Genomic DNA, 19,813 nt, shown 5'->3' on the forward strand with positions numbered 1-19,813 from the left:
GAGCAGGGCTTAACTCTCTCCTCGCCGCGCCCGCGGTTCCGCCCGCGGCCGCGAAAGACGCGCGCCCCGGCGCTCCGCCGGGTTATTTGCGAGCGGATTTGCCTGTCATTTGCATGAATGGTCTACGCTCCCTGACCCTTTCCACGCCCTTCTTTTTCTACATCCCCACCCCCACACGGCCCCGGAGGCGCCCAGCCGAGCCCCACAAAAGGACTGGGAGGCGACTTTGCTTTTGGTTTATTGCCCCTCAGCAGGCAGCAGGAGTCAGGGCCCAGGCTGGGGCTGCCCGGCTCAGCCAGCGGATCTATACAGTGTGTGCAGGGGTGCCGATCGCCCCCTCCAGGGAAAGGCGCGATTGGGAATGTCTCCAAGTCGAGGAAAAGGTCAGCCCCTGGTCCTGGGAGGTCGGGGCCACACTGCAGGGCCGGTGAGTCCCGTCCCGCAGCAGTCAGACGTCAAGAGATGAGGCAGGGGATAGAGATGGGGTTCGCGAGGGTGTGGCGGGCGCCAGCCCCGAGCCCCCAGCGCCCAGCACTCGCCACTGGAAGATGCTGGCATCCTTGCCGCCCAGCGAGATGAGGTGCGAATCGTCGTGAGTGAACCGGACGCTGGTCACGTGGCTGCCGTGGCCACCGTACACGAGGCTTGGTGCCTGGGTTGGGGGAAGGTGGAGTTTCGGGGGCTGTGGAGCCCGGCCCCGCCGCCCGGCCCCAGAGGTGCCAGGAGGCCTCACCTTGGCACGCGCGCACGGGTACTGGAAGAGGTGCACTTTGCAGAAGTCGTCGGCCACGGCCACCACGCGCTCGTTGTGGGAGCGGCACAGGGAGTTGATATCGGTGCCATCCGAGCCATCTGGCCACACGCCTAACACAGCGGCTGGTCTCAGCCTAGCCTTCTCCCTCCCTCCACCCACAGCCCAGAGCTTCACAGTTTCCGGCGCTCCGGCAGCCGCGGCCACCCACCAGCCACCTTCCAGGCAGTCCTTCCCAGGGAAGGCGAGGGCCGGAGGGACCTCTTGGGCTGGATCTGCAGGTTTCTTGACACTCACCCCTGGACACAGCCCAGCATTCCCAGCCCGAGGCGGGCTCCACCTTGTCCCCAACCCCTCGGGCAGGGTTCCACAATCCTGCACCCCTGCTCACCATAGACATGGAAGCCCAGCACACAGGTGTAGGTGGCCCACTCCCGGTCTCGGTTCTCATAGCGATTCCTCAGCAGCTTGCAGCCTCCAGCAACGTCCCCTGGGGAGAGGGAGCCCACCCAGCTCAGCCCTCACCCAGCCCTGAGTGGGGAAGATGCTGGGAATGCAGCTTGCAGCCTCCAGCCTGTCCCCCAGGGAGAAGCAGCCCACTGAGCTCATCCTTCACCCTGCCCTCAGTGGGGAAGATGCCGGGAAGGCCAGGTTGGAAAGACTGACAGGAGGCAGTGGCATGTGATCTGGTCACCACAGTAGCCCTCAACCCTGGGCAAAACCCAGCCGTGTGCTTCCTGAGTGCTGCTGAAGTTCTCCTAACAGTTTCTCATCAGTTCCTCCTCCCTAGATAAGGCAATCCCTCCACACCTGCCCTGAGAAACTTTTCCAAATCCATCTTTCCTTAGTATATTTTTCAACTCCCTCAAATCCTTGTGGGAGTAAGACTTGGTGTAAACCTGTGTTTTTCCCAAATCACAAAATTTCTCCTATGTGAATAATTCTGACTCCAAACCCATCTCCACTTCCCCATCTAACAGCCCCTCCTCCTGGAGCTCCCCACATAGTCTCCTTCATCCCCTCCCAACCAGGAGCCTACACACACACAAACAGAACCCACCCCAGTTACCCTCTCCCCATGCCCACCCTATTGCCACTCACAGTAAAGGATCTCATAGTCCCCAGAATTGGACATGATGAAGTTCCCATCCTTGGACCAGTCAAGGTGAGTAATAAAGCTGGAGTGACCCTGGGAGCAAGGGTCAAGAGACTAAAAATGGAGCCCCCATTTCCCATCCCCTGACCCCAATAAGTGCATTGGACCCTTTGAGGAGTTTACCTGCTATGGCAGTGCCCCACCCTCCACCCCAGCTTTCTTACCACACAGCGGCCAAAGCGGCTGGACTTGGCACCATCACTGGAAACACTATAGATGTAGATCATGTTGTCATGGGAACCAATGGCCAGGTATAACCCATCTACAAAGACAGTCACTCAGAGAGGGAAGGGCCAGGGACAGGTCTGGGTCCAGGGTGGGGGTGGCTCCCACCTGGGCTGTACCGAACCACTGAGAGCTGTTCATTGCCATCAGTGACATCAGACACGATCTCTCTGGTCTCTGTATCCAAAACCAGCCACCTGGAAGGGAGGGGGTCAGAAAGCAAGTATGAGGATACCTGTCCTGGGCAGCACGTTGACAAGATGGAGAGATTCCGAGACACACACAGAAATGCTACGAGGTAGACAGGTCCCCAATGCATTCTTGTACCGGGAAATGGGAAGGGGCTAAGAGCAGATCAAAGCTGAGGGGCTTCTGATGCCCTGGAGAGAGGAATACAGGGCTGGACCACAAGGGCCTATGGTCTGTAAGCCTGTCACTTCTCTACCTTAGTCTCGCCTATGCCCCTCCCATCTCTACAGCTTCTCTAAGCTGAGCTGCCACCTCCTCCACTCCCAGGCTTGGAGGGGAGAGTGGTTGGGGGAGGGTGTGATGGCAGTTGCACTGGAGAGCAGGGGAGGCCCAGGCTGCAGGGAGAAGCCCTGGGGAACAGCAAGGTGCAGATGGGGCTCCAGAGCAGCCAGTGATCACGCTCCTTCACAAACTCCCTCACACACACACTCACCCCATTACTAGGAACTCTCCCTATACCTCCTGCTTCCCCAGGGCTTCCTCTCACTCACCTCCCCGTGTTCAGTCCCACAGCCACAACTGCCCCACTGGGGTGGAAGTCAGCACAGAGACCAGTCTCCTGGGAGGGGAGAGAAGGTGAATTCAAGAAAATGCCTTTCTAGTGAAGGATCCAAGACAGATACTTTGTCATCTCTTTCCAAGGAGACAGGGAGGAGAGGGACAATAGACCTGGGGTGCTTCCAGGGTGTCACTGGAGCCTAAACAGGAGGTGATATTCAAAATATTTAACAACCAGAACGGAGGCTCCCAGCTCTGAGATTAACCGTCAGTTGCTGGAGGGGGAGTACTGGAGTACAGAAGAATGAACATTTTAGTAGCCACACCAGTACAAACTGGCTGCCTCTGGGGAATAGAAGGGGAAACTGAGGAAGCAGTGGTGGCCAAGGACGTCATGATGGGTGTGGCACTGGGGATGCAGGGACACAGGGCTGGCTCTACCTTGAGGTCGATGCTCCAGGCCAGCGCGTGGCCCTCCCCATCCCACAGGCAGAGCTGCCGGTCATGGCCGCAGGTGAGGAAGCGGTTCTGGAAGGGATGTGTACACAGCCCCCAGAGCTCGTCCGTGTGGCCCTGCAGCAGAGCATGCACCATCACCTCTGCCCCTCCCCAGCAGCACTTCCCTCCCTCCTCCCCGGAGCCCTTGGCCCCCCCAACCTGGATCACAGGGGAGAAGCCCTGGGCCAGGTCTCCTCTCAGCAATGCATTCTTCGTGGTTCCCACCAGCAGCTCAGAGCCCAGCCCCTCAGCAATGGCCCGCACAGCCCCAAAGTGTTCAGGAATCTGCAGTGGTGGCAGAAAGTCAGAGGCCCACTGGCCACTCCTCTTCTCCCTCCCTCCCTCAACCCCAGCCCAGTCCTCACCTCAGCTTCCTGGAGGGCCACCAAACCAGGCCCCCACTGTACCAGCCTCCTGTCCCGCCCGCCACCACTCAGCACAGTCCCGTCCCGCCGGAGACACAAGGCGAAGATGGAACCTTCATGAGCATGGGCCTGGGCCACAATTCCATAGGTCTCTGTTGGCAAAGTACTGGGTGGGTCAGGCTCTTGGGGTGCAGGGAAGTGGGAAATAGAAACAATCTAGGCAGTCACAACAAAGTAATACCTCCCAGCTGCCTAATGCCTACTGATGACCATGTCTGATCCTTGGCTATTATCCTCCCTGGCTTACAGACTGGGCAACTGAGACTCAAAAGAATTGAAGTAACTTCATAAAGACCAGACAATTAGTGGCAACACTGAGATTTGAATCCAGGATCCTGCAGAACCCAAAGCCCCAATCCTTTTTTCTCTGCCATGCTGCCCCCTACTTTTCTAGATTGGTCCCCCAGAGAACAATCAACTCTCATGGTTAAAAAGGGGGGGGGGAGCACTCCTCTTCTCTGTTTCCATGGACCCTTAGGGTACTACACTTCCCAGGTGCCACCCCCAGTCACATACCTTTGGCCCCGCCCCTGCCTGGGGTCTTAGAATCTGAGAGGCTCCGCCCCCAGGTGAGAATGTTCCCCTCTGAGTCCCCAGTGAGAATGTCTCCATCCGGGAGGAACACAAAGCAAGGAATAAACTTGGGTTTCTTGTATTTCTAGGGGGGAGAGGTGAGGTCAAAGGGAAGGGCAAACATTAAAAGTCACAGGACAGTTGGGAGGTGGGTAGCATTAGGGTCTACAGTGCTCAGACCAGTACTTCCATCCCCACTCTGCCCTCCCTACCACCCTGCACCCATCCACACCTCACCCCAAAGACACCCTGCTTCCGGGTGAGGGTCCCATTCCCAGGAACCCCTACTCCACCACTCCAGTTCCAGAAGTGGACGTGGGATTTCCCGCTGGTGACAATGCAGCTGCTATCACGAGGGCTGAAGCCAACAGCCAGGACTGAGTCATTTGTGCTCTGAAGAGAAGACATAGATTCAGCCACCCCAAGCCCTGAGCACCCTCACTCCACTTGACTCTCTTCATTTGCATCCAGACAACTGATCTGCAGAAGTCCAGAAACCCCAGGGCACCCCTCCTTCCACATCTGGCCCCCTAAGAGCACTACTCCTAGTCACTCATCGCCTGGGAGGCCAGAGCTTGTGCAGGCCCCGTTTCACAGCCTCAGAGAGGCTGGCCCCAGGTGACTCAGCCAGGAAGGAAGTAAATGTATGGGTAAGTCTGGACTCTCTGCACCCCACCTGTCCCAACCCTCGGTGCCTTGACGGCCACCTGGACTCCTCACCTTGATCTCAGCCAGCTTTGTGCCCCGGCTGCAGTCCCACACAGACAGCATGTGCTCATTGGAATCATCCACCACACAAAGAAAAGCACCCTGATCCTGAGGATGGGGACAGGGTGGAGGGGCTGAGTGAGGGCAAGGGCTGGGAGTTCATGGTCATTACACACCATCACAGGCTGGGAGGGAAGGAGAAGTGAACACATGTTCCCTTCTCAGGAGAACCGGCCAGGCAGGGGTCAGGAAGGCGAGAAAGTCTGAGGCTTCCCGGTGATGTTCAAGAAGGGGGCTCTCGGATAAGAAAGATGAGGGTTCAGAGGCTTTGGGCCAACTCACCACAACTGAAAAGGCCAGGGCCCCCACACCCCGCTCGAACGCCCCCAGTCCGATCTCCTGCAGCTTCAGCAGTGTCTCTGAGTCCCAGACATGAACCACAGGCTGCAGGGGCTGCAGCAAGAGAAGGGGCCAGGGGTGTGAAGGAAAGCTGGGCCAGAATTTCATCCTGTCTGCCTGGGTTCGATTCTGGCCTTACCTTTCCATCTTTATCCACTCCAGCTGTCTGTCCTGAGGCCACGCGAACACCATCAGGGTGAACGGCCAGGCTAAGTGGTGGAGAAGACACTCTAAGGAAGGGGGTGGGTCTCTCAAAACCACCCAGGATACCTCTCCATGCTCCCAGAGCAGCAAGGCAACCCCTCTCTCACCTGCTCCTCCACTCCCGCCTCTCTCACCTGCTCGTCCACTCCCGCCCAGGGCCTCTTCCGCCAAGCCCATCATCCCCAAGCCTAGAGCTGCCCACTCCCAGGCCCAGGACCCTCACCATCGAACGCAGTCCGTGTGCCCCCGGTAATGCCTCTGGCCGCCACCTCCAGGACCCCCTGGGCCTCCCCCAGGCCGGTACAGCACCACCACACAGGCGATAAAGTAGACCACCTCCCCAGAACGCAGCACAAACAGATTACAGCGGGAGTCACGACCCCTATACCCATAACTGGAGCGGGGATCATGGTCAAGGAAAGGGTCAGATCAAAAGGGTCAGATCAAGGACAGTGGGAGGAAGAAGGGAGAACAGAGCTTCTGGCTGGCAGTGCCATTGGCAGAAGATGGTAAGGGAGGATTCAGAGGTTCCCTGTCCCTACAGACCCAGGAGGAAACCATGAAGGGCTGGGGTCCCAAGATGGGAAAGATGGTTCTCATGGGCCTGGAGAGGGCAGGATACACCCAGTCAAGGCTGAGGGTCTCCGGGGGTGGGCCGCTGGGCAGCTCCTCAAGGCTGCGGATGCCAGATGGGATGTACATGGTAATTGGGCGGCCACGAAGGAACATCTTCACTGAGATGCCTTCTACAGAGAAAAGGGGGGGGGTGTAAACCACCACCCTGCAGCCTCCCTCCAGGAAAGCCAGAGCAGAACTCTACCCAGCAAACCTCACAAGTACCCCCAAAGTAGCTCATGGGTCTCTAGCCCAAACCCTCATTATTTCATCCAAATTCTTCCGAATGCTTCTGCACTTACCCAAATTGTAATTGCTCCTCCGAGATCCAGGACCTCCAGGACTGGAGAGGGGGTCTTTCCCTCCACGGCTGTCGGGAAGAGAGAAAAGCATGGAGGATGGGGTCAGGCCCCAAGATCTAAGTGTGGAGGGCAGAACTAAGGAGGGAGGCTACTCCGGAGACCAGTCACCTCTGCTGGCTTCAGGTTGCATTCTGGGCATTTAGGGCCATAGGGTAAGTGGGGACTTTCAGCTCCACTTAAGCAATGAGCAGACTGAGGCTCGAGGGGCTGAGCGCACAGCACAAGGCCACGAGGCTTGTAAAAGGCAGTGTGGGGTGACAGGGAGGAGCCCCGTCCTCTACACTACCAGATCTCTGGCTCTGGACCTTTTCATCTCCCCATCTACAAAATGGGACAAAAGTGAATCTAGAATATACACCAGCCCTGCCTTTCTGAGAGGCACACAAGAAAGTCCTTAGCTCTCAAGAGGAAAGTGACAGAATTCCAGAGATCACTGTCATTAGATAATAATAAGGTGGTAACATATGGTCAGGGAACAAAGGAGAGACCAAGGATAGGGCTAGAATGAACACTCAGATGTCCTGGGGCCTGTACACACTCTGAGACAACTATGCTCAGCCACTAGGATTTCCCTTTGCTCTCTAAAAATTAGGAAAGGGGGAGGGGCTGAAAGTCTGAGGACAGTTTTCCATGAAAATCATGGAAGCTTTCGGAAAACCCTCTTGGAATCCAAAGAGGCATATTGTGATAGGGTGGAAAGGGCAGGGGAATCAGGAAGAGTTGAGTTTGAATCCTGCCTCTAGCTGAGTGACCCCAGGCAAATGACTTACCCTCTCTGAGCCTGCTTTCTCACCTGGACAATGAACAGCATGAGACCACCTACCCCCCAAGGATGTCGTGGGACTGAATGAGATGGAGGAGGTCGAGGATTTAGCACAGTGCCGGGTACACAGCAGGCGCCCCAGGAGTGCTTGTTCCTTTCTTCCTGTTGGGCAATGAGGTCCCCCCACCCCACCCAGGGAAGCGAGTGAGGGATGAGGAAAGTCAAGAGCCTGAGCCTGGGGTGGGGCAGGTTGGGGGAGCCTCGCCCACCTCTCTGTGCTCCCTGACCGCAATAACAGGTTGGCCGAGGAAGCTGCCTTCCGGGAGAGTTTCTGTCGTGGCCGCTCTGAGGGGGATGAAGAGGAATTTCTCCGTGCCCTGATAGGAGCACAATGAGCAGGTGAAGGTCACCCCCCCTACTCATGCTCCCCAGTCCTCCCACCCCTCCCAGCCTCTGCCACAGGACACTCACGGGTCAGTGCACTGCGGGAGCTGTACAAGCCTGAGGATCCCCGGGGAGCCAGTGCCCCCAGGGGAGCCAGTACCACTGCTGCTGCTGCCCCCTCCTTCAGACTGGGTCCCACTAGGCTCTTCACTGCCCCCCTGAGGGGCTGGGGGTCCATTGCTCAGGCCAGGAGTTCCAGGGGATGGCTCCATCTCCAACTCTGTCTCTGTCTGGGTGCCTCTGCTCACCAAGGAGGGGCTGCATGAGGGGGGCAATCCTGGTGGGGCTGCAGGGCTGCTGAGGAGAAAGTGAGTCAACCTGATGCCGTTTGAGGCCCCAGGAAGGAGGAGGAAGAGGGTATGACAATGTGCCTACCTGGCCCTTGTAGGAGCTATCATGCCAGAGTCCTGCAGGGAGGCGGGGGGCGCCTGCAGCCGGAGCAAGCGAAGGGCTTCCGCCAGAGCTGCCTTTACCAGCTCCATCTCCTTCTCCTGCACCTGAAGCCGCTGGCTCAGGGACTGCAGGGCCTCCTGAGCAGGGCCCTCGCCTGGGAAGGGGCAAGGCTCGCTCAGAATGTACCGCCACCTGGGGCAAGGGTTGAGGGAATTCTTTCTCCCCCAACTTTGCATTTGTCCCATAGGACTGCCCCTTCAAACAGCCCCAGGCTTGAAGGCTTGCCCAGAGGGGAGGAGGCGGGTGGGAGAGGATCAAGGGCCTCCTTCTGGCAGGGCGGGCGAGGAAGCTGGCAAAGCTCCTTTCCTGCTGCCGTCCCAGCCTCCGCAAAGACAGGGCGGACCATGGAGTACCAGGGGGAAATATGGAGTACTGCCATGGACTGGTGGGAACCACAGAGGGAGTCACAGGACTGGTGAGGGACGACAGGCCCACCCGGGGCAAGCTCAGGTGTCCAGGGCAGGCAGAGAAACTGAGCACTGGGACAGAAGGGGGACACAGAGCCCAGTTATCTCAGGGCTCAGAGGACCAGGAGAAGAAATCTAGAATGACAGAAAGGGCATCAGGGGAGGCAGAGCCATAGTGAAGGTCCCAGGGTAACAGTCGGGGATCAGAAGTGAAAAGACACGAAATACCAGCAGAAGAGGCCCAGAGTAACACAGGGGACAGGGAAACAGCCAGGTGTCTGGCGTCATATGGGGGGAGGGGGCGGTAGGATGACGTTGTGTAAGTCCGAAATGACAGTAGCAGGACCCAAGTAATTTAGGAAGAGCGACCTGGGGAACAGCAGAGGATGCTCAGAGCCCCTGGGGCGGAGGAGCACGCGGGCACGCCACTAGACGGCCGGCCGTCGGGCACGAGCAGCCTGACCGACCGGCCGGGCGCTCCGGGAAGGGGCACGCCGCCCGCCCCGCCCCGTACTCACCGGGCCCCCCGGCCCCATCCATCCGGCCCCCGGCTTGCTCCGAGCGGCGGCGGCGGAGGAAGCGTCTAAGCCGCGGGGGCCATGGCCAGGGAGAGGGGAAGGGGAAGCACCCTGGGGCGCGCGCGCAAGGGTGCCGTACCACCCCCCGAGGGCGCTGTCGGGCTCGGGGAAGGGGCCTGGAGGGGGCGGGGGACGCAGGCTCCGGGGCCCGCCGGGGCCTCGGGCTCTCCCGGGGCCGCTCTCGGCTCCCGGGGGTGGGGTGGCGGGGCCGTCCCGTGCCCCAGCGCCGCGGCACAAACAGGCGCCGGACGCGGAGCCGCCAGGAAGCGCGGGAGGGGGGGCGGGACGGGGGGGCCGGCCGCCCGGTAACCCCTCCCTGTCCGGGCCCCGCGGCTCAGTACGGGGCAGGGCCAACCCGCTGACCCCTAGGCCCCCGCCCGGCCTCCGCCCTCGGGGCCCTTCCGGGATCTTCGCCCCCGTACTCCCCGGGGACACCGGCGGGAGCGTGGGCCCTGAGGTCTCCGCCCCCAGCCCCTAGCCCCTCGGGGCAGAGCCGACCAACCCCTCCCCTCTTCCGGGAGGGGCCAGGGGCGGGGCTTTTCCTAAGGGGCAAGGCCAAGGCATCCCGAATTGGCGCAGTCAGGGGATAGGGCGGCGGGTTATTAAGGCTGAGGTGGGAGGATTCCCAGGGTATTGGGGTCAAGGTGGCATTAGCCCAGCCCAAGCCGGGTTGGGCTGACTCAGCGTCCTGTCCCAGACAACCGGTCCTTGACAACTCTGCTCTTCCCTGGGCAGAGATGGGAGATGGCGCCCGTGCTGCCCCTGGTGCTGCCCCTCCGGCCCCGCATCCGTCTGGCGCAGGGGCTCTGGCTCCTCTCCTGGATACTGGTGCTGGCTGGTGGCCTCATCCTCCTGTGTAGCGGGCACCTCCTGGTACAGCTGTTGCACCTTCGCACCTTCTTGGCTCCCTCCTGCCCGTTCACTGCCCTGCCTCAAGTTGCCCTGGCAGCTGGTGCAGTGGCTCTGGGCACAGGACTGGTGGGTGCAGGAGCCAGCAGGGCCAGTCTGGATGCAGCTCAATACCCTCCCTGGCGAAGGGTCCTGGGCCCCATGCTGGCAGCTGGTACTGCTGGCGGTGGTGGGCTCCTGGTCCTCGCCCTGGGACTAGCCCTAGCTTTACCTGGAAGTCTGGACACGGGGCTAGAGGAGGGCCTGGGGGCTGCCATGGCTCACTACAAGGACACAGAGGTGCCCGGACACTGTCATGCCAAACGGCTGTTGGATGAGCTGCAGCTGAGGCATCACTGCTGCGGGCGCCATGGGTACAAGGATTGGTTTGGGGTCCAATGGGTCAGCAGCCGTTACCTGGATCCCAATGACCAGGACGTGGTTGAGTGAGTGACTTGCCTCCCTCCTCCTCCTCCACCTCCTCCTCCTCCTCCCCTTAAAACCCCACCTCACCCAGACAGGCAACAAATAGAGCATAGTGATTGAGAGAATGGGTTACAACCCTGCCATTTATTGGCTGTGTGACCCAGGGCATGTAACCAAACTCCTCTGGGCCCATTTCTTCATCTGTAGAATGGAGATAATAATAGCTCCTATCTTATAGAATTGCTGTGAAGACAAATGAATTGTGCATGCCTGGCTCCTAGTAAAGCAGTCAGTAAATGTCTTACTCTCATTTTTCTCTTCTCAACTTCTGTGCCCTGCAGCTTCTCCCCCAGGCCTCTGTCTCCAGACACCCTAACACCCTGCCCCTCACTTTGCAGCCGGATCCAGAGCAATGTGGAAGGCCTATATCTGATTGATGGAGTCCCTTTTTCCTGCTGCAGCCCCCATTCACCCAGGCCTTGCCTGCAAAACCAGCTCTCAGACCCCCATGCCCACCCCCTCTTTGATCCCCGTCAGCCCAACCTAAACCTCTGGGCTCAAGGATGCCACGGGGTGCTGCTGGGGCACCTGCAGGGGTTGGCAAGCACATTGGGCAGCATGCTGGCTGTCACCTTCCTGCTGCAGGTGAGTCAGCAAAGTGTCTGAGGCCTCCCTCCATCTGGGCCTCCTCACTGCCTCCAACCCTGGGGCCCCTGGAACCACTGGCCCTCAATGACCTCTTTCCCCTTGCTTTCCCCAGACTCTGGTGCTCCTGGGCCTGCGATACCTGCAGACAGCGCTGGAGGGCCTTGGAGGAGTCATCGATGGGGAAGGAGAGGCCCAGGGCTATCTCTTTCCTGGTGGTCTGAGAGACATGCTGAAAACAGCGTGGCTGCAGGGAGAGGTTGCCCAAAGACCAGCACCTGGGGAGGCTCCTCCGGAGGAGGCCCCTGCTAAGGAGGATCTACCTGAGGCCTAGGGGCCTGGAGCTTGAGGTGGGGACTGGCAGGGGGCGGAGGGTGGACAAGACTGGAAGCCTCCCAACTCTTGCCAAGGCCCCAGGTGGGAGAAGTGGGGAGGTCCCTGGGATTAGAGGGGTTAAGGCTAAGCATCGAGCTGGACTGGGTAGGAGAAAAAATGAGGGGTCTTAGGGCCTAGCCCCTGTGGCCAGAACCACCTGGAAACAGAAAAATGACATCTGTGATGGTGGTGGGAAAGTGACATGGGAAGGACTGTGGACTGCTTCTGGTGCAGACTCAATAAAGCTTTTGGACTGAAGCCACTGATCTTTCTCTTCAAGGGGGTGGGGGCTTTGAGAGACCTGATTTCTGCCTGAGAGAGAAGCCAGGATGCCAAAGTTTTGACCCTAGTAAGAATCAGAATGCAAGAAACAGACTTATGAAATGAAAAAAGTCAGAGACTCCTCCAGGTTGACATGTTTTTATTCTGGAGGTAGGAGGGGGGGTCAGCATGCTCAGGTGGGGAGGGTCCAGCCCAGCTCCTCCAGCCCCCCAGTGCATGCCCAGCCCCAATAAGTTACCCAGTTATTCAGCTGCCCTCCCTCCTGAGTCTGTCTGTCCTTCTGCTCCGCCCCAGACAGGGCTGACCCGGCTCAATACAAGGGCTGCTTGTCCCCAGCTTGTGGGCAGTGCCACACGACAGGCTTGGGGAGGGTGAAAGCAGCTGGACTGAAATGGCAGAGGGGCGGCCCCTGGCTCCGAGGGGTCAGGACTTGGAAAACCGAATCCTGGGCCGGCCAGGGGCCCAGTCCCACAGGTCTGTGCCTCATGAAATGGTAGTCAGGGTGGGGCGTCCATCACACCTCCACAGCTGGGTCTGAGCCGCGGCCCTGCCGCTGTAGCTGCTCCTCTTGCTTCATCTTGGGCTTCTCTGTCCGCGTGTGCCACACCAGAACCTGTCCCGGGAGGGCTTCCATTAGAGCTGGGCCCAGCCAGAGCCAGGCCTCTGGGACCCTCATTGTAGACCAGATTCTCCGACCCGTCTACACACAGAGTATTGGCTGCAAAGTGTGAAGGGCAGGGTGGAGGGACGCCTCAGTGCCTCTAAAATGGGGCCTTAACCCTTTGACCTCTGTGGGCCACACAGGTGCCTAGGACTCTGGGAGACAGAATGGCAGGACACTACTTTCCTTCTCTGGCTCCCAGCTTCCCCTTCAGTAGCATACACAAGGCTGTATGAGTTCCAAAGGGTCCCTCTGGATTCAAACACCTGTCCTTTGATCCTCCTCCCCAGGGCCTCACTCCACACCCATCACCTTCCCAGAGCTATGTGACCCACCTCCATCCTCTTACCCGAGTGCAGTTGGCAGCCCGTGGCTCCAGGTCCTTGGGATCCACGAGGTGGCTCAGGAGACTGCTCTCCAGGTGGCCCCGGGGAGCAGCTGCATCAAACTGGGCATTGGGCTTAGACAACAGCAAGGGCAGGGCGACTGCAAATCCGGCCATATCCACTGGGAAGGGCCGGTTGGGCTCCCATGCCGTGTGGAAGCCCACAACCCGGCCATCCTGTACCCGAGGGCCCTCGAATCGCAGGCCGCCCACCAGGCCCACAGGCCACACTGACACACCACGGGTCCAGCGCATCTAACAGAGGTAGGGAGACAAGAAACAGACTTGGGGTGGCCCAGGGGAAAGGGAGCAACAAGAAGGACCACTTGGGTCACTCAGCTCCACGTTCCCACCTCTTCACCCAACAGCGCAGAGCAACAGTGGTAACCAAGGCAACAGAGGTCACTGGCCTCTTTCCCAGCCCCATCCCAATGCTCACCTCCTCAAAGAGTTCCCGGCTGTAGGTGTTGTCATCATCAGCAAAGTACACAACTCCCCGGGTTCCTGGGGCGGGTGGGTCCTTCTCTCCCCCCACAGCGCCCCCTCCACTCCGGAGCCAGTCTAGAGCCCTGTTCCGTTGCTCTACACCTCGGGGTCGAACCCAGCCTGGCTCACCCTCCCGGAGCCGCTGGGCCTTGGGAGTGAGGACTGCCAAATGTGTGAAGAGTAGGCCAGAGGCAGCCAGCAGCCTCGAGACCAATGGGGTGGGGCCCTCAGCGTCCTCCACCAGCAGCCAATGCAGCCGGGGCACCAGACTCAGGGTCTGGGACAACCGCACCAGCTCCGCCTTCTGCACCAGCCTGCAGGGGGAGGGGGTAAGATGCAGAAGGAGGGGAAGAGGTAGGCACCATCTGCCCACTCCAGCCGGCAGACATAGCTTCTCCTGAACCACTTCCAGCATCCCCATGGCCTTTCCCCAGCCAACACCCCAACTCACTTTCTCGCCTGTCAACTTCACACTGACACTCACATGCTCTGTTCTTCCAATCATGTCTGTCACCCACCACAATCCCAACCCTGTGGGACACTATAAGCGAAGGGCACAGTCTCTGGAATCAGATCTGGGTTTGAATGCTAGGTTTGTAAGTAGGAGAGACATCTGGGGGAAATGGCTCACTCTCCCCAAGTCTGTAGCCTTGGTTAAAAATGGGAATAACGGTCCTCTACAATGAAAACAATGTTGTTTTCAAGATTAAATAAGATAATGATTTTTCTAAAACACCAGTAGGACCAGGTTCTTTTCCTTCTGTGCTCGGGTTGGGTTTCCAGGTAGAGGAACTTAGAGGAGCTTCTTAACTCATTCCTCTCCAGAGGAAGATTTATCTGAGTTCAGACAAAGAACTGGGAAATATGGCCCAGTCTCTTTTAGGCTTCTTTATCCTTCACATGGGCTTGCCGGCCACAGGCTTAACGGTGTGTGTGTAGAGGGGGAGAGGGTTAGAGCCGCCTGTGCCCAGTCAGCCATCAGATTCCAGGGAGCAATCAGCAGGCCCTTTGGCTGCAGATCCAAAACCATAGTTTCCTACTCGATTTGTATGAGTAACAAAAGCTACGTTTTAATTAAAAAAAAAAAAAATACAGTACTTAACCCTGGCCAGTGTAGTTCAGTTGGTTGAATGTTGTCCACGTGCACCAAAAGGTTGCCAGTTCAATTCCCGGTCAGGGCACATGCCCAGGTTTCAACTCGATCCCCAGTGGGGGGTGCAGGAGGCAGCTGATCAATGTTTCGCTCTCACATCGATGTTCCTCCTCTCCCTCCCTCTCCCTTCTTCTAAAAAAATCAATAAAAAATCTTAGAAAAAGTACAGCACTTAGCACAGCACCTGGTAAGAGTAAACACACTGTAAGTAATAGCTAGTGTAACTATTTCTAGACCTGGTATGACTACCAGACCAAGCTTTTTTATTTACTTTTTTAATCCTTACCAAGGATATGTTTTTATTGATTTTAGAGAGAGAGAAAGGGAGAAGGAAAAAGAGAAACACTGCCCCCAACAGGAGTCAAACCCGATACCTGGGTATGTGCCCTGATTGGGAATCGAACCCATGACCCTTCAGTGCCCCCAGGACGATGCTCCAACCAACTGCGCCACACTGGCCAGGGCAGGACCAAGCCCTTTTCTACTTCAAGTCAGATAAGGGTCCTCAAACTTCCTCACCCTAAGGTGAGACTAAACTCATTGGCAAGCTCCAAATTTCTTTGAAATTTTATTGTTCTACCTTAAAATTTCTCAGGAATTTTGTATTTTATTTCACAGCATACCCCTAAGTCTTTTACTGGAAAATAGGCATTTTTCCACAAATGTTTGAGTAAAGATGTGATCAATTGATCCTGTCATTTGGCATGCCCTAGTTTGAGGAACATTCCCTGGCCCAATGCCTCCCCCAGATCTTCCCCATCAACCCCAACCATTTGGTCCATGCAAGCCTCTTGGGTGCACCAGAGCCCATACCTGGCATAGGTGGGGGTAACAACATAGATAGTAGGCAAGGCCTCAGGCTCAGGGGGCTGGGCAGGGACAGGGGCTGGACGATGGAGATCAGCTTGCAGCTGGGAAATCCTCAGATCCTTCTGCCGAAGCTGTTCTGCTGCTGCCCGCAAGGGAGGGAGGCAGTCACATGGCTGGCCTGGTCCCAGGAAGCAGGCATGGGGGCAGAGAACCACAGCATGTTCAGCATCCCAAAGGGCCATAATCTCATTCAATTTAGTCAGTGCAGGAATCTCTTTCAACTTCTCTAACAGCCTGTTCTACACCTCCAGTGGTGGGGAACTCATCGCCTCGGTTAGCAGCCCCCCTCCAACTTTAATAAATTCTGTCTGGTACAATTTTCATTTGGATATTGAGCTGATTATCTGCCTCCATCCCTTCTACCAGTTGGTTCTAATTTTGCCTTCTGGAGTCATAAAGAACAAGTCTATCTCCCTAAAACAGAATAGTCTTTCAAATCCTGAGGCTCACGCAGTGGCCCTGGTCTGGAAATCCCTACACAAGAGGCAGGGTTCCGTCTGTTCCCTTGGCTGTATGACCAAAGACTCATTCAATTTATCAATTCCATTATTGGATAAATATTTATTGAATGCTCCTCCTGGGAGGCACTGCCTTAGGTGCTGGGGATGCATCAGGAAACAAAGCGGACATGATCCCTGCTCTCCTGAGTTTTCGCATTAGTGGAGGAGGCAGACACTAAGCAAAGAAAGCAAAGAACATTACAGGTTGTGATAAGGGCTACGAAGGAAGCAAACAGGTTAGTGGATAAAAGAGAATCCAGAAACGGCAGCAATACTCTAGGTGAGGTGGTCGGGGAAGCCTCTCCGAGGCGGTGATGTCTGAGCCGAGACCTGAGGATGAAAGAGGCAGCGGGAGCCTGGGGGAAAGCGCCGCGGGCAGAGGGAGCAGGTTAGGAGCTGGAGAGAGCAATGAGCGTGCGGTTTTCGAGGCACTGTCCTGAATGAAGCCGGAGTGGCGGGTGCAGAGCGAGCGAGAGGGTTAGGACCGCGGTCAGAGGGGCTGACGGCGGCAGGTCATGCGGGCCCTGCACGCCGGGGAAGCAGTCTGGGTTGTATCCCCAGCCAGGGAGCGCGCCCCGCGGCCGCAGAGGCAGTCGGAGGCCGCGCCGAGGAGCGGGGTCTGCACCGGGGTGCAGGCCCAGGGCGGGCAGCGCGGCGGCGGGCGCCCGAGGGCAGGCCCGCCGCACCCGCCCCGCCCCGCTCACCGAGCTGCACCAGCGCGTAGAGGAGGCCGGCGATCGACACTAGGAAGTAGGCGAGAAACACGTTCTTCAGCTTCAGCTTCATGGCCGAGCCGCCGCCGGCGTCCTGGCAGGCGGGGTCCCGCGGGGACAAGGGGTCCCCCGCCCCCCGCCGGACAGCCTGCAGGCCCCGCCCCTGCAGCGACGCCGCCCCGCGTCCCGCCTTCCTCACGCTCCTCCTTGACCGACTCTGGGGAACTGGAGCTGGCGAGCCGGCGGGGCCCACATCCGGTCAGTCTGCAGCACCCCCAGTCCCCCGGGTTAATTTCCGGTCCCGCCGCCTCGTTCTGGGAACCGAGGGAGGGTGACGTCATATCCGGCGTGTCAAGCGTGCTAGGCTAGCCGTCAAGCCCGGTGGGAGCTCCTGGGAGGGACTTTGCGACCTTCCCCTTGAGCTCGTCTTGTGCCCGGATTTTCTCCTCCTAGTCATTCATTCATCCATCAGTCACAGCACCCAGTAACAGTAGTCAATAAATAATTGTTACTGAATGGTTGAAATCTAGAGCTTATCATGTGCCAGGTCTGGGTTCTAGGTCTGTCTCCTATAATCCTCACTATAATTCTAGGAGATGGATGGTTATTTCCTGTTTTGTAGATAAGTAACTAAGGTTGACAAAAGTTATGTTTCAACGTAAGAAACATTCAAACCTGTAAAGAATTTTTGTGAGTTTATTTGAGCCAAACTGTAGACAGTTGCCAAGAAGCAAAATCTCAACGAATTGAGAAAAGTTCCAGAGAATGGCAGTTTTGCATCTTATTTTATACATTACAATCAAAAGAGATAAAAGTGGACTGCATGAAATCTATTGGTGATAGATTAGGAAGGTGGGAGAAAGCAAAATGAGGAAACCTGTGGGATTGGATAAAAAGTAAAGTGATAGACACATACTTCTACACAGGTGGACCTACAAAACCTTGTCAACATAAGAAATGTCCAAACCTGTACAGAATTTTTTGATTTTGAGCCAAACTGAGGACATACACCAGGGATCAAGTCCTCAAATGCTCCAGAGAATGGTAGTTTTGCAGCTTTTTTTGTTGTTCATCTTAATCCTCACTTGAAGATATTTTTCCCATTGATTTTTAGAGAAAGTGAGATAAACAGTATGAAAAGAGACACACTGATTGTCTCCCACACTTGGGATTGAACCTGCAACCTAGGTATGTGTCCTTGACCGGGAATTGAACCCAAGACGCTTCAGTGCTCCAGTCAATGCTCAAACCAATGAACACTGTCCAGGGTGCCCTGGCCAGCTTGGCTCAGCAGTTAGTGTCTGTTTGCTGACCAGGGAGTCCCAGGTTCTGTTCCGGCCAAGGGCACATACCTCTGTTGTGGTTCATCCCCGGCCCCGGTTGGGGTCATGTGGGCAGCAAACAGTTGATGTGTCTCTCTCACATCAGTGTCTCTCTCACATCAGTGTCTCTCTCTCCCTCCCTCCCACTCTGTCTGAAGATAAATGTAAAAATATCCTTGGGTGAGGGTTAAAATAATAATAATAATAACAACACTGTCCAGGGCACTGCAGCTTATTTTATACATTAAAATCAAAGATGTTAATGAAGGTGCATGAAATCCACTGGTGGTAGATTAAGGAGGCAGGAGAAAACATAGCAGGGAAATCTCTAGGATTGGGTAAAAGGCAAAATGGAGGCACATACTTTTTATATTGGTGGGTACAGGACAGTTAATAATTAACATTTGCCTGGCTGGTGTGGCTCAGTGATTGAGCATTGACCCATGCACCAAGAGGTCACCAGTTCAATTCCTGGTCAGGGCACATGCCCAGGTTGTGGGCCAAATCCCCAGTGGGGACATGCAGGAGGTGGCCAGTCAGTTCTCTTTCTCTCCCTTCCTCTCTCTCTCAAAATCAATAAAGAAAAAAATTAACATTTACAGCACATAGAGACAGTATGAGGGGAACATGGTAACAATGAGGGGTTCTGTGGTCTCATGTTCTAGCAGTCTTGTGGTCTGGTGCCTATGGTTGTGCCTTCCAGGGGTAGGAAAAGAAAATTACTCCTACATTTCAAAGGTGTTATCCTAAATGCATAAGAATAGCCCTTGCTGGTTTGGCTCAGTGAGTCCCGGGTTCAGTTCCCGCTAAGGGCACATACTTCCATTGCAGTTTGTCCCCTGCCCCGGTTGGGGGCGTGTGGGTGGCAGCCACTCGATGTCTCTCACATCAATATTTCTCTCTTCCTCTCTCCCTCTCGCTTTATGCAGAAATGTCCTCATGTGAAGATAAAAAAAAAAAAAAGAGCCCTGGCTGGTGGGTCAGTCAGTCGGAGCATCATCCCATAAACAAAATGTTTTGAGTTTGAGCCCTGGCTGGTTTGGTTCAGTGTTTAGAGCGTCGGCCTGCGGTCCAGAGAGATCTGGGTTCAGTTCCCGCTAGGGGTGCGTACCTTGGTTTGTCCCCAGCCCTGGTTGGGTCATGCGGGTGGCACCCACTTGATGTGTACCTTTTGCGTCAGTGTTTCTCTCTCTCTCTTCCTCTCTCCCCCTCCCACTATATCTGAACAAAAAATGGGAAGGTGTCCTCGGGTAAGGATAAAAAAAATTTTTTTTGTGAGTTTAATTCCGGGTCAGAGCACAAACTAAGGTTGGGGGGTTCAGTCCTGTTGGCGTGCATACAGGTGCAGGGAGGGGCTGATCGATGTCTCTCTCCCTTCTTCTCTCTTGTTGATGGAGACATGTCCTCTGGTAGATTGAAAAAAAAAAGAGCTCACGTATAGATTGACGTTTGCTAAGAAAGCTATAGGCCTGAGCGGACTATCAGCTATGACCTGCCCAGTTAGGAATCTGTAAGCAGACCATCCTGTGTGGTTACTTTTGGTCGTCAAGCTTGTCAGGTCTGCCACGTGGTCTCCCTGAGTGCATGAGGGTTACTGCACAGCCCCCTTTCTGTTCACAACCTGATGACCTTGTGGGGTTCCTCTATGAAAACATTGGCATCTAGTAAACTGAGGAAGGTTTGTACTCGCTCATTTTCCTGAATGGACAAGGCTTATGCTGAGGCTACATCAAATGTCAGGCCCTCAGGCTTCTAAGGGTCTATGGTTCAGGCCAGAAGGAGAATCCAGACACCAACAG

At 56.4% G+C, this 19,813-nt stretch overlaps 3 protein-coding genes across 6 annotated transcripts; 1 reads left to right on the forward strand and 2 right to left on the reverse strand.

Annotated features, from left to right (window-relative positions):
- Positions 1 to 221: 221 nt before the first annotated feature.
- Positions 222 to 9,570, reverse strand: EML3 (EMAP like 3). Of its 2 annotated transcripts, none has more exons than XM_036258548.1 (22): positions 9,249 to 9,425; positions 8,246 to 8,417; positions 7,898 to 8,167; positions 7,696 to 7,803; positions 6,604 to 6,671; positions 6,309 to 6,432; positions 5,910 to 6,080; positions 5,622 to 5,691; positions 5,426 to 5,536; positions 5,096 to 5,191; positions 4,613 to 4,768; positions 4,319 to 4,460; positions 3,743 to 3,894; positions 3,537 to 3,662; positions 3,321 to 3,452; positions 2,873 to 2,940; positions 2,241 to 2,329; positions 2,072 to 2,169; positions 1,853 to 1,940; positions 1,143 to 1,241; positions 734 to 864; positions 222 to 652 (listed from the first exon to the last, which is right to left on the reverse strand). In XM_036258548.1, the coding sequence occupies exons 1-22, from the start codon at positions 9,268 to 9,270 to the stop codon at positions 449 to 451; spliced, it is 2,697 nt and encodes an 898-aa protein (XP_036114441.1). In that variant the 5' UTR covers positions 9,271 to 9,425; the 3' UTR covers positions 222 to 448. The 2 variants fall into 2 exon arrangements, with proteins under 2 accessions (XP_036114441.1, XP_036114442.1); XM_036258549.1 differs by having other exon boundaries at positions 223 to 652; positions 7,898 to 8,164; positions 9,249 to 9,570.
- A 126-nt stretch (positions 9,571 to 9,696) lies between these two features.
- On the forward strand, positions 9,697 to 11,900 carry ROM1 (retinal outer segment membrane protein 1). 2 transcript variants are annotated; one of them, XM_036258550.1, is made up of 3 exons: positions 9,697 to 10,642; positions 10,964 to 11,267; positions 11,383 to 11,900. In XM_036258550.1, the coding sequence occupies exons 1-3, from the start codon at positions 10,053 to 10,055 to the stop codon at positions 11,599 to 11,601; spliced, it is 1,113 nt and encodes a 370-aa protein (XP_036114443.1). In that variant the 5' UTR covers positions 9,697 to 10,052; the 3' UTR covers positions 11,602 to 11,900. The 2 variants fall into 2 exon arrangements, with proteins under 2 accessions (XP_036114443.1, XP_036114444.1); XM_036258551.1 differs by having other exon boundaries at positions 9,704 to 10,642; positions 11,021 to 11,267.
- A 146-nt stretch (positions 11,901 to 12,046) lies between these two features.
- B3GAT3 (beta-1,3-glucuronyltransferase 3) lies at positions 12,047 to 16,840 on the reverse strand. Of its 2 annotated transcripts, none has more exons than XM_036259752.1 (5): positions 16,684 to 16,840; positions 15,423 to 15,597; positions 13,410 to 13,770; positions 12,935 to 13,225; positions 12,047 to 12,537 (listed from the first exon to the last, which is right to left on the reverse strand). In XM_036259752.1, exons 1-5 carry the CDS (start codon positions 16,763 to 16,765, stop codon positions 12,439 to 12,441), a joined length of 1,008 nt encoding a protein of 335 aa, XP_036115645.1. In that variant the 5' UTR covers positions 16,766 to 16,840; the 3' UTR covers positions 12,047 to 12,438. The 2 variants fall into 2 exon arrangements, with proteins under 2 accessions (XP_036115645.1, XP_036115646.1); XM_036259753.1 differs by having other exon boundaries at positions 12,055 to 12,537; positions 15,423 to 15,561.
- Positions 16,841 to 19,813: the final 2,973 nt, after the last annotated feature.

The sequence above is a fragment of the Molossus molossus genome, unplaced genomic scaffold, assembly GCF_014108415.1.
Source record: "Molossus molossus isolate mMolMol1 unplaced genomic scaffold, mMolMol1.p scaffold_m16_p_13, whole genome shotgun sequence".
Classification (NCBI taxonomy): Eukaryota; Metazoa; Chordata; class Mammalia; order Chiroptera; family Molossidae; genus Molossus; species Molossus molossus.

Bases quoted from the DNA above. Each gene is read 5' to 3' on its own strand.
- B3GAT3 (XM_036259752.1), bottom strand. From the start codon at position 16,765: ATGAAGCTGAAGCTGAAGAACGTGTTTCTCGCCTACTTCCTAGTGTCG. The intron at 13,771-15,422 runs GTATGGGCTCTG...CTCCCCCTGCAG, and splicing joins GTTACCCCCACCTATGCCAG to GCTGGTGCAGAAGGCGGAGC. The intron at 13,226-13,409 runs GTGAGCATTGGG...TACCTCTGTTAG, and splicing joins GCCGGGAACTCTTTGAGGAG to ATGCGCTGGACCCGTGGTGT.
- ROM1 (XM_036258550.1), top strand. From the start codon at position 10,053: ATGGCGCCCGTGCTGCCCCTGGTGCTGCCCCTCCGGCCCCGCATCCGT. The intron at 10,643-10,963 runs GTGAGTGACTTG...TGTGCCCTGCAG, and splicing joins AATGACCAGGACGTGGTTGA to CTTCTCCCCCAGGCCTCTGT. The intron at 11,268-11,382 runs GTGAGTCAGCAA...TGCTTTCCCCAG, and splicing joins CTGTCACCTTCCTGCTGCAG to ACTCTGGTGCTCCTGGGCCT.
- EML3 (XM_036258548.1), bottom strand. From the start codon at position 9,270: ATGGATGGGGCCGGGGGGCCCG. The intron at 3,895-4,318 runs GTATGTGACTGG...CTTTGCCAACAG, and splicing joins AGGCAGGGGCGGGGCCAAAG to AGACCTATGGAATTGTGGCC. The intron at 2,941-3,320 runs GTAGAGCCAGCC...CTCCCCTCCCAG, and splicing joins CCTGGAGCATCGACCTCAAG to GAGACTGGTCTCTGTGCTGA.